This window comes from Eulemur rufifrons, chromosome 5 (genome assembly GCF_041146395.1).
Source record: "Eulemur rufifrons isolate Redbay chromosome 5, OSU_ERuf_1, whole genome shotgun sequence".
Taxonomy (NCBI): domain Eukaryota; kingdom Metazoa; phylum Chordata; class Mammalia; order Primates; family Lemuridae; genus Eulemur; species Eulemur rufifrons.
The window spans coordinates 10,941,830-10,953,949 of record NC_090987.1 but is presented as its reverse complement, the minus strand read 5'-3'; the positions used below and the strand labels follow the sequence as shown (position 1 = coordinate 10,953,949).

Genomic DNA, 12,120 nt, shown 5'->3' with positions numbered 1-12,120 from the left:
TTGGTGTATATCATCTTCTTAGCTGTTCAAGAGAGCCTGTGGGGCAAGTTCCTCGCCAGCATCACACGGCTAGTAAGAAACGAAGCCATGATTCAGGTATTTGATGTGAAGCTTGTACCTTAAACCACCACACCATCTCCTCTTGAATCAGTGCCAGTGATAATTGATTTCATTTGTTTACTGTGCCTTGGAGAATCCTCAGTGTGACACAGACTAAGGACAAACGCAGGCCTGGAATAACAGGCTGCTCTGGCTGAGCAAGGGGCAGTGGCCAGGCCCAGAAGGTTGCACCGGAGGGACCCCAGGGCCATGCAGTGGGTCATGGTTACTTGCCTTGTAATGAGACCCCTCTCTTCTGCCAGTTGTCTCTGGAAGTCACTATTTTCACTGTCACTGTTTCTTTTGTGGGAGAGCCCTTTCTTCCACGTGCCTCCTATTCCATCTTTTTTTGGAAGTGAAATAAACTTTAAATAAAGGCCAAGGGCAGCCTTGAAGGGGAAAGCTGTCAGAAAGGCATCCTTAAGCCAGGCGAGGAGGTGACAGGCCCTTGCTTGGCTCTAAGGACTGACAGTACCTAGAAAAAACCTCAGGCCTTTATTATTTTTGTATAAAGACTATTTTTTTTAGAGCATTTTTAGGTTTACAGCAAAATTGAGGGGAAGGTTCAGAAACTTCCCATATTCCTCCAGCTGCTACACATGCACAGCCTCCGCAACCAGTGACTATTAACATCCCCCACCAGAGTGTGCATTTGTTACAACTGACCAACCTCCATTGACACATTAGGATCCACTCTTCCTGTTGTACATTCTGTGGGTTTGGACAAATTTATAACGACATGCACCCACCATTATAGTACCCTACAGAATAGTTTTACCACCCTAAAAATCCTCTGTGCTCCACCTATCCATCCCTTCCTTCCTCTCCCTGAACTCCTGGTAACTACTCATGTCTTTACTGTCACCATAGTTTTGCCTTCTCCGGAATGCCGTATAGTTGGAGCTGTACAGTATATAGGCCTTTTCGGATTGGCGTCTTTTACCTAGTATTACGTATTTAAATTTCTTCCATGTCTTTTCATAGCTTGATGGCTCCTTTATTTTATATATGTAAGTATATATATATATATTTTTTTTTAGAGACAGGGTCTCACTCTTGCCCAGGCTGGAGTACAGTGGCCTGATCATCATAATCTTGAACTCCTGAGCTAAAGCAATCCTCCTTGACTCATTCTCCAATCACATTATTTTCTTTTTGTTGAGTTTTATGAGTTCTTTGCATAGTTTGGACAACAGCCCCTTATCAGATATGGCTTTTGCAAATATTTCTTCCAGTCTGTGGCTTATCTTTTCATGACTATGTAGCTCGCTGACACAGTGGCCAATGGATGTCGTCATCCCAGGGCCTTGCCGTCTCAGATCAGATGTGAACTCTCATTAGACTGTAAACTCATCTGTTCTGAAATGCAGAAAACAAATTTTAAGGAATTATTGCTTTTAGCAAGGACAGTTCAGACTGAGGTGTATTCCTGGATAAGGATATTACCGACTCATTCTAAGCCTTGGTAGATACCAGTGCTATATTCAACTCGCAGCTGACTTGTGTGATGAGAAATGAGACTGTAGAGTTTAGTGTAGAATTATATAGGTGAGTGTTCTAACCAAAGGCAGTCATGATGATTGAGGATTTCAGCAGAGAAAACAAAAGTTGGTTAGATTTCCAGAGAAAGTGCCCTTTCAGTGTTCAAGATACACTGAGATCCTCCAACAAGACAGGGATGGAAAGATAATATTACTGCTCAGTGTAATTCATGACTCTTGGTGTCCTTGGGAGTTTCGTGAGCACTGATATTACTTTCTGGGTGTAGTAATGCCATCATTGCACCTGATTCTTTGCTATTTCCCAAGTGTTTGCAAATCCATCATCTTATTTGACCCTTATTCCATCCTTCTGGATATTGATGTGATCATTTGTTCACCTATTTAACAAATATGTGTTATACATTTGCTCTGTGCAGCTTCACCCTGCCAAGCTAGATGGCTTGATAATTGATGCACACAGATCTGCAGAGTGTTAGGTGGCTTGTCCCAAATTCTCACTGCTAGTGAGGGCCAAGCTGGGACAAGACCAGGGAGCTTTTGGACCCCTGCTGTCTCCTCTGTCCCGCCCCACGTCTGCCCCTCCCGTACACAAGCATCCATTAGTACCTCTGTCCCTGCAGTCACCACTTACCTCTGCTCTTCAGGGACTAAAACGCAGCCATGACATTGACACTATTAGAGTACTTTCAGCTGAGGCTGGATTATGACAAGCCACGGAAAAAGAAGGCTGTTAGACAGTTTTCATCCTTGAAACAGTGTCAGTGTGTGGAGGGGAAAACAAACCAACAAACCCCTGGGATGCTCAGATGCAAAGTGCCCGTAAACTAGCATCGGTGATGCGGCCAGCCGGGCCTGGAGAGAGCACTTAGTAAATTCTGGATGTGCACTGTTGTTTCTGTTACCCTTGTTATTGTGGAAGCTCTTAATCTCTCCACTTAACCCGCAGATTAAACCTCAGCCCCCCTTCCCTCTGGGAAGGAAGCCAGCTGAAGCCCACTGACACGCACAACTTCTGGGTCCCTCCAGAATACCTGGGCCCTTCTGCCCCCGCTGAGTGGCCGTGCTTACCAAAGCCCAGGGGTGCTCCCAGTTCTGTGGGAGCTGATCTGGTTGTAACTTAAAACTCTGTTAGGTTAACTGTAAAAGTACGAGTTTGATAATCACGAAGATTATTTCTCTGAAAACCACTGAATGCTTTGGGACAGTTCAAAGAATGAATTACTAAAACGTTTTTTTCTGTTGAAGTTGAGGTGGATGAGACAACTATGAAAGATGGGAGGAATGAAACCCTAGAAGGATTTTGCACTTAGACTGCTTGGCAAGTGAATTTTAGTTAAAGAAAACAAAACTAGAAATTGTAGGCAATGCATTAGAAGTATCATTGATAGAGTCAGGCAGACCCATTCTCAAAGGGACAGGCATCAGTTTTACATCAGAAAGTTGACATTGAGGGTTTTACAGCAAGTGGCGGGTGGCTTGAACATCAGAAAAACACATCAGGATTTTAGAAGCACCAATAGATAGTTTCTACAACTCAGTTTTTCACTGAACATTTAGTTCATCAGCAGAGAAAATTTGATTGGCAAACACTTCTGCAATAGTGAAACATGTCCAACTTATAGGATGTTACTGCCAAAAACAGTGATGCTAAATTAGAGCATCAATGGGGGAAAACACAGAGCAATACTTCGAAGAGTTGCCCATCCCTCAGGACTGACAGCGTAATTTGCACAGCCCAGTGAAAATGAAAATGCGAGACCCCTTGTGCAAAAATGAATAGGAATGTCAAGATGATGACAGCAGAGCATTCAACCAACCGTGGGGCCCTTCTGAGCAACTGCACAGGCTACCCACCCATGAAGACCCCTCTGCCACCATTTACGAATTGCCACTTACTATGATTGGCAGATCAGTAGAACTTTTTAAAAAAATGTTTAGTCTGTATCAGTTTACTATCTCTCACAAAATTCAGCATGGATGGACTTGATTGAAGGTTGTTTTTCACATTAATTGTACCGTTGATAAAGAAACACTTGAAGAAAAAACTTATTTGAGAATCTCCTGATCCTTCTAGGTAACTTTTATTTACATCCTAATAGTCAAGAATTTTAAGGCCCTGGTTTTTGTCCTTCCCTATCCCCCATGGTCCTCCAAGAATAAGAATCTTGACTCGATCTATGAATCAAATGATTCTGGAATGTTTAAACATATCACTTAAGCAAAAGGGTTTGAGTTCCATTTTAGAAAAAAATAGAAAACAAGAACAAATATAGGTCCTATAGAATATTTAGGATATCAGTGCCACTCAGCAGACATAAATTAAACTTGCCTGTATCAAACTTACTTGAGGGTGAAGGGGAAAATATCTCCCTTGAGAATTTAGCACTTCAAACTGGCTGCCATACAGACTTTTGGGCCAAATCCATGCCACCAGTAAGGTCCCAAGGCCCTGAAGTGGAGAATTTAAGCTAATGCCCCCAGACACTGGTCAAAGAAAACACATATTCTGAAAGAATACACCTTCAACGTTGGCCTCAGTGCATTCTCACTAATGAACTTCAAAGACGACAATCAGCTCAAGTTCAAAATAAAAATTACAGGAGAGAGATAACATTAATAAAAATCAGCTGAAACAAAGAGATTAGAAACAGACCTGCAACAATTCCAAATAAAGAAACTGCCGGATATATTTATTTCTAAATATATTCATATGTTTGAAGAAATGCTAGAGAAACTACAAAATATAAGAAGGGAAAACAGGATTATAAAAAATGACCAAGCAGATGTGATAATAAAAATAATAATAAAATACATTCAAACAAAAAAAAAAGAATATTTAGGATATCAGTATCAAAGATATTGTTTGCAGTGGGGCAAAGGCATGGAATGAAATTCTCAACATGAAAGATTTAACACAAAATCTTGATGTACAAGATGATGTCAAAAAACATCATCTTTTTACTTGGGCTCAAACTAATTGGAGGTTCTGACAAGGAAGAAATAACAATGAATTCATGATGATGATTTGTTGAAAAATAAAATTTTAAATGGTGGAGAAATCATATATGTCATGACACAAACAGATAAGTCTATGAAGAGGATAAAGAAGAAATGAGATTAAATTTAAAACCATAAACCAATCGTGCAATGGCTAGAGATGTCCTCTGTAGTTTTACATTATATCAGCAGCTGATGATGTTGTAATAATAAAAAAGTAGAACTATGTCAAGAAAAATCATACTTCTAAGCAACTTAAAATTACTTACTAAATGTATGTTTTTAATCAGAAGAGAGTGTTTATGGTAAGTACATATTATTTTTTCTCACTTTGACTTTTTCTATTAACTAAGTAGTGATCCCTCAAGTAGGAAGACTTCTGCGTTGCTAAGCCCACTTACTCTGCTGCTACAGTGAGAGAAGCCCTTTGTCAGCCCTTGGTCAGTAGTGGCTGTTACTTGAAAAAGTCATTTTACAAATTCCTATCTTAAATTTTTAACTTAAACCATTTAACTTATATTCACATACTGATTATTTTTAGTGTAAGACCATATATATTGGCTGATTATAGTTTCCTAAGCCTTTTTTACATTCACCATGCCATCTTAATTTCCAGTTTCCATTGTTTTAGTGTGAAATGAGAAGCTACAAATATGTGCAAAACAAATTTGAAAGCAAAAATCCTTCTGGACTTTTAATGTATCTTTTTCTTCTTCTTTTTCCTTGTCACTTTTCTATGTCCCAGGAATAGTCTCATCATCATATCTGTCCAATCTGGTATATTTCCGGTGATAATCTCTGCGCCATACATTTGGTTTTGGTTTTCTATTGGTGGGAGTGGTGGTGATGAAGCCAGCTTGCTTCAGTGCTGCCATTTTGAAACTGGAAGTCCCTTCTTTTTTCTTTCTCTTTTTACAGTTTCCTTGCCTGCACCACTACACCACTTCAGCAGTTTATTGCTGTTGTTTTTTTGTGTTTGTATTTTTTTTTTTTTTAGTCACTTTTATTTGGGTCCTTGAAAAACATTTACTTTAGTTTGCTTAGAAACATTTCCCATTTTTTCCACACTTACATTTCACTGCTTTGCATAGTAGATATTTAATTAAGTTTCTTCATGAGTTCATCTGGTGAAAACAGACTTGAGAAGTAACTCAGCAACTGGTGGGAACAGAAAGGCACAGACGTGCTCGAGAGTGAGCTTAGCGTACGCTGTATGTTAGGAGCACCTGCCGGTGTATTTCAGGGGCATGGAGAACATGCTGGTTAGTTGCTAAATGGAATTACCAGCCTTCCTCATGTTGACTGGGGGTTATTAGGAACATAAATCCCTGCCACTGCCCATCTTGGAGTACAACCCATACAACTGCTTATGGTAGAAATAGCATGAGTCCCAGACCTCCCTTTGTGATTTTTGATTTGTTGCTCACACTTGAAATCCCTGTGTTTTCATGGACTTTTCACTGAGTCTCAGCCTTGGCTTCTCTGCAGGTACCCTGTGGGTGGGGAAAGGCTCCTGAAAGGAATTTCCTGTATGGCCATTGGTATTTTAGTCAGACCGTCCAAAACATGCCTTCCAAATGTGGGGGAAATCTCCTCATGCGGAGTGGTAACAGAAACTTCATTTTATTTGTATAAATTACTATTACGCCGAAGAATAGTAGAAAGAAGAAAAAAAGTAAGGAAGGTGAATAGTGAGCAGGTGTTTTGCTGCTCACGTTCCCCTGGTCGGACTAAAAGGTTCTGTTTGTGATGCCGAGTGTTGGGAAGTTCCTAGATCTGCTTGGTTTGTGGTAGTTATTTTTTACCTGGAAATTTCTGGAGCGTCAGTCTTTAAAATGGAAGAATAATAAGCGGTAGGAAACATCACCTTTCCTAACTTTTGTGGAACTTTCTATTTGTTTTTCAAAAAGTCCATTAATTAAATACTGGCTACATCTAGTTGCCCACAAAGAATGATGATAGAAGCCCCTGGGGACAAAACACCCTTGAGGGTTCAGAAAGGAAGAGTGACTTACAGGATTTTTTTTTTTTTCCATTTTAGTTTTGTGAATCTCTTTATTTCCAGGAGTAAATTTTTCTAAATGTTAAGGAAATTTATTATATTAACCTATGATAAAAAAAAAAAAACTGAGCCCACTTGGCCCCAAGATGGGCTGTTGGGGACCTCCATGGCAGGTGGGAGGCACCCAGGGTGGCAGAGGCCTCAGATGTGAGTCCAGCTGGAGGGGCGGGTGGCCCGAGGTGGGCTCGGTGACCACAGCTGGGCCGTCGGCGGTGCTTGCTGCAAGTTGACCGCACGTTTGAGCATCTGAGTCTTGTCTGTGCGTGACGGTCCAGGTGCGCCCTGCTGCCAGTCTGGCCCCGGGCTTGCCGCATTTCTCCTGTCTCCCCTCTCGTCCCTGCTTCCTGCCGCCCTCCCTTCCCTGCCGAAGTCTGGCCTGGCGAGGTGACTAGTGCAGTTCCCAGGAGGGACGACAGAGCTGCCCCGTGGCACAGGGGACACCCGTGACGCTGCTGGGCCGCCTGTGCGGGGCCCGCCCCCTCCACTCGTGGGGCAACTTTCCTCTCACAAGACCGCGGCCTCGCCCGGAGGCGCTGACTCACCTCTCCGTGTTCTGTCCCCCTCCGCCCCGTAGGAAATGTGACTGGAAACAGTAACTCCACGTTCATTTCCAGCGGGCAAGTGATGAACTTCAAGGGCGACATCATCGTGGTCTACGTCAGCCAGACGTCGCAGGAGGGCGTGGCGGGCGCGGGCGCCGCGGAGCCGATGGGCCGCCCGGTGCAGGAGGAGACCCTGGCGCGCCGCGACTCCTTCGCCGGCAACGGCCCGCGCTTCCCGGACACGTGCGGCGGCCCCGACGGGCTGCGGGAGCCGGAGAAGGCGTCGCGGCCGGTGCAGGAGCAGGGCGGGGCGGAGGCCTGAGCGCGCGCGACGTCGGGACCCCCTGGCCCTGGAGCCGCCCACCTGGCCGCGCGGGACACACCTGGGCCCGCAGCCGGAAGCTGCCCCCAGTCAGTCCCGGCTGCTGCGCCCCCTCCCTCCCGACGCCCGCCGAGGATCGGTACATTTATGGAAAATTCCCCGACGTTCCATCCACGTTGCTCTTCAGGGAGACAGTGGCTGTTCCAAGAGATTTATCCCGTCTGCTCACTGTTCTCCAATACACGTACCCACTAACCACACAGGTGCACGTGCTCCTTCTGGCCGCCCCCCCTTTACTTTCTTTTATGGATTTTCTCCTCTCCCCTCCATCCGTAATATGTCCCTTATGGCATCTGTTTTTAGGACTGTCCTGTCCTACTGAGGTCTGTATTTTCTCCCCTATATTTGTATTTCACTTTCATACCATTTTTTGATACTTTTTTCCACACTTTTTTTTTTAAAGCTATTTAAGCGTTTTCTTGAAAATTCTCCTTTACGTATTTTCTTTTGTGCCGCTTCGCACAGTGTTTTGGAGATGGCTTTCTCGGGGGTGTCTGTACTAACCACTTTGGGCAAAGGCTAGAAATATGAAGCCGGATCAAGGTGCAGGGAACACGTGGAAGAGACTTTTATTTTCTGAAAAATGTTCTGTGTTCTCATTTTCCTAAGAGAAAGACAAAGGGAAATCCCATTGCTCCCCGTGGGATGTGTTTAAGTTTGTGTCGATCCTCAAAACTATTCAACGTGTGACCTTGTTCCCAGTGCGGCTTATTTATCCACGCTAGCAGAGGCAATCAGGTACTTAGTAACTAAATCTCTAAAAATCCAAGTTGCTGCAGTTTGATATTCTTGAGTCTCTGGAAGAGACATAGAAAGCAGATAGAACACAGGGCTAGCTTGCACACAGAGTGGAAAGGAGATGCCAGGGAAATTCAAGGAAGAATGGATAAAGTTGAATTTTCATTTGCATTTTCTTTTCCTAGCTAAGAATGGGCGTAAACAGGTCCTCCTTTCTCCCTAAATCATTGTGCATCTATAACTTAGCCTTGTAGAAGTGGAAAACATTCCCACTATTTTCCAGTGCATTCAAATTAAAAACCAAATCCCTATGTTGTGAATATGAGAAAACTTAGTCTTTAGAATAAGTGCTTTTCTCTTGGCATCAGCCCTGTTGTGAGGAAACAGTATGAGTCGGATTGAAAGGAGTCACCTGGGTTGGTTTATCTACTGTGGCCAGTGAGCCAGTGCTCACTGTTCTCAATGCTCACTGTTCTCAAATACTGGAGAAAAGTTAAAACACATAAGCAAATTAAAATTAATCTTGCACATCTGGTAGGTTAGACGAGCACTAATACTGGTCATTGTCCAGACTTTATTGGCCACAGATGCCCAGCTGAAGAGAATGACCATCAATCACCTGGTTGCAGTTCTCCTGGAAATGCTGGGGTGGTAGCAGCTGATTACAATTTTTAACGGAGAAGCAGAGGACGGCTGTGTTATTTATGGGACCCCTTAGCTGACATAAAGAACTGCAGGAAATAACTGCACTGCCAGGTTGATCCACTGGTGGGAATTAACCGTCTGTTCTGCCCTTTTAGTTAACATCCATCCACAGAGATGTTATAAAAATGGAAGAAGCTATTATCCCTTTTGATATGGAATATATTAAACAGACAAAGTTACAGTTCACAAAGTGGAATGCTGAGATAAAAACCCAAGTTTCTACTGTGACTGTCATCTCACCGAGACTACTTCGCCTTTCTGTACTTTCATTTTGCCTTCCATGATAAGGCAATAGTGATAATTTATAATAGTTTCCCTACCCAGAGACATCAAAAGGATGCTACAGTGAATATTAAAGTGCCTTGAGCTCCTTCAATCAAAGGTGCTGTAAGAATCTACGTTCAGAAAAAGGTAATATTCTTTCCCACACTGATCCCTACTAATTGTGTATTGATCCAAAGGCGACTAAATGATAGGAAATGTATAGCAAATATAAGTTTGTGTCTGTGTATTACAGAGATGTTTGTGACAAATGTAAATGAAATGAAGGCAATAATGAAGATTATTTGGGGGACATGATAAAGAGATTAAACATATTTGACCATAAAATTTTTTTTCATGGCTCGTTAAAACAGGGCTCATTGTAAAATCGTGATCCGACTTACTCCTGATCTTTATGGTGTGCTGTGGGGTCAAAGGTTGGTTGGTTTTATTATATCTTAGTGGTGGTTCCTTAACAACAGAGTTGGGACGGAAAATACTTGCTTTGATGATATATCTGCTGTGGATCTCATAAGAAAGTTCTTTAACATACATCTTGGATACCCAGTGAAAGAGCTGCATGGGAAATGGGATGTAATGTTTCCTACTCACATTTTACTCGGCTACCAGAAGAAGGAAGAGTGAATTTCTCCCTCTCTCTACCTGCAAATGCAAAGAGGAGTTTGAATGCGATGAATCTTCATTTGGCTGGGAAAGGGATTCTTGCTGTGTGACAAACCACCCTGAGACTTAGTGGCTTAAAATAACCACCATCTATTTAGCTCACAATTATGTGGGTTGGATCCACTCGGGTGGTTCTTCAGGCCTGGGCCGCGCTGGCGCAGGCCTGCTCACTCATTTGCAGGGAGCAGGCTGATTGGGCTCGTGCCACGTGGTCCTCAATCCTTGCAGCCCGCTAGCTGGGCTTGTTCTTATGGTGGTGTCTGGGTCCTGAGAGAACAAGCAGAAACCCACCAGGTGTCTTGAGGCCTGGGCTTGGACTAACACACTGTCCCTTCTGCCACATTCTGTGGGCCAAAGCAGGTCACAAGGCCAGTCCAGATTCAAGGGTGGGGAAAGAGACCCCCTCCGTGGGAAGAGTTGCAGATTGGGCACAGGGAGGGGAAGAATGGGGGCCCTTTTGCCATGTGTCTGCCACAGGGGCAGTGACAAAAGAGGAACATTTCCCAGCCCCTAACAAGTGAGTGACTCCTTCTCTGGTGACAGAGTTCCTTTGGTGCACAGCCCTGTGGATTCCTGCAGTGGGGAGACGCCCACGTTCATATTTAAGTGCTATATCAAAATTCCTTCCAAAGCCAAATATAGATGATTTGGAAATTGAGTCTACTACTTCTGGTATTCCTTTGGTACAAAAAAATTGAAAATTGACTACTTGTAAAATCAAGGAAACTGGTGAGATACCTTGAGCAGAGGAACCTGTTACATAAACAGATAAAAGATCTAGTGTTCACCCTAGACTATGATTCAGCAAGCTCTTTTTATGATTATGTACTGGGCAAAAGGGCAAACCTGAGCAACGGCATTGTCTTTGTTGGAAGAAACGTAGTTTTGAAATGTTTGCTCTTTGACAGTCTCTGATGACATATGACATCCCTTGTCCATCTGCTTTGGGGAGCTATGGGGTGCTCTGGGCACAAGATGTATAACCCCCTTTGGGGAGAGGGAACAAAACCTTCAGAGCCCTAAATGCTCCATTGATGAGTTGTCATTTTTAGCATGTTTTTAAAGCTTGGCCCTGAGCACCCTGAGAAAGGAGGTGAGGAGCTGGGGAGTCCGGAGTTGGGGAGACAGGACGAGTCACTCACTGCTCCGGGCGCCAGAGGAGGCTGCAGGGAGGGAGTCGTCCGTGGAATTCCCAATCGCCATGTCTGTGCTGGTGAACAGACTAACTTGCAACTGCTACAGCCTTGCTAGAGAAGAGGTGGGACCTGACAGGGGCACAGGCAGGCCCAGGTGGCATCACCCAAGACACACCTAGAGGGGCGGGGGCACGGGGCACAGCCACAGCAGCCCTGCTAAGGAGCACCTCCCTTGGCAAAACAACCCTGTGTCCTCAAGGTTTGAACAAGGAGGAGCACAGAATGAATTTCCAAGTGGGCAGGGACACACCTACGTGACTGTGCCTCTCCTGACCCGCCCCGCCCTGGCTTCTCAGGACTCTTGCGAGTCTGGTCTTCTCTCTACCGCCCTACTTACTCCAGTTATCCTGACCCCAGGTTGTTACTCACCAAAAAAACCTTTGATGTCTTGCACCTGTAGTCCCAGCTACTTGCAAGGCTGAGGCGGGAGGATCGCTTAGGAATTCCAGGCCAGCCTGGGCAATGTAGCAAGACCCTGTCTCTTGAAAAAAAAACTTTAAAAATAAGATTACCAATAGCATAAGTGTTAAAATTACAAATTACAGGCCTCTCACAGTAACTCTGTGCTAGCCAAGGAGCGGGTGAAGGTACCCTCTCGCCCTATGTGATAGAACGTGCAGAAGTTTTGCAGTCAGACCTGGTTCACGACTCAGCCTTGCCACTTACGGACTGACTTTGTGCAGCTGCCTCACCTCTTAGCCTTGTTTTCCACATGTGTAACCTGAAGATAAGAATATTAGTTTAGGCCGGGCGCGGTGGCTCACGCCTGTAATCCTAGCACTCTGGGAGGCCGAGGCGGGTGGATCGCTCGAGGTCAGGAGTTCAAGACCAGCCTGAGCAAGAGTGAGACCCCGTCTCTACTAAAAATAGAAAGAAATTATATGGACAACTAAAATATATATATACAAAAAATTAGCTGGGCATGGTGGCACATGCCTGTAGTCCCAGCTAC

General features: G+C 44.1%; 1 protein-coding gene across 1 annotated transcript in view; it reads left to right on the top strand.

Moving 5' to 3' along the window:
• TNFRSF11A (TNF receptor superfamily member 11a) overlaps nucleotides 1-9,624 on the top strand; it is a 54,793-nt gene extending 45,169 nt beyond the window's left edge. Inside the window, exon 10 of the mRNA XM_069467920.1 lies at nucleotides 7,235-9,624. Coding sequence (XP_069324021.1) covers nucleotides 7,235-7,524 — 290 coding nt within the window. The 3' untranslated portion in view covers nucleotides 7,525-9,624. The remainder of the gene's footprint in view (nucleotides 1-7,234) is intronic.
• Nucleotides 9,625-12,120: the final 2,496 nt, after the last annotated feature.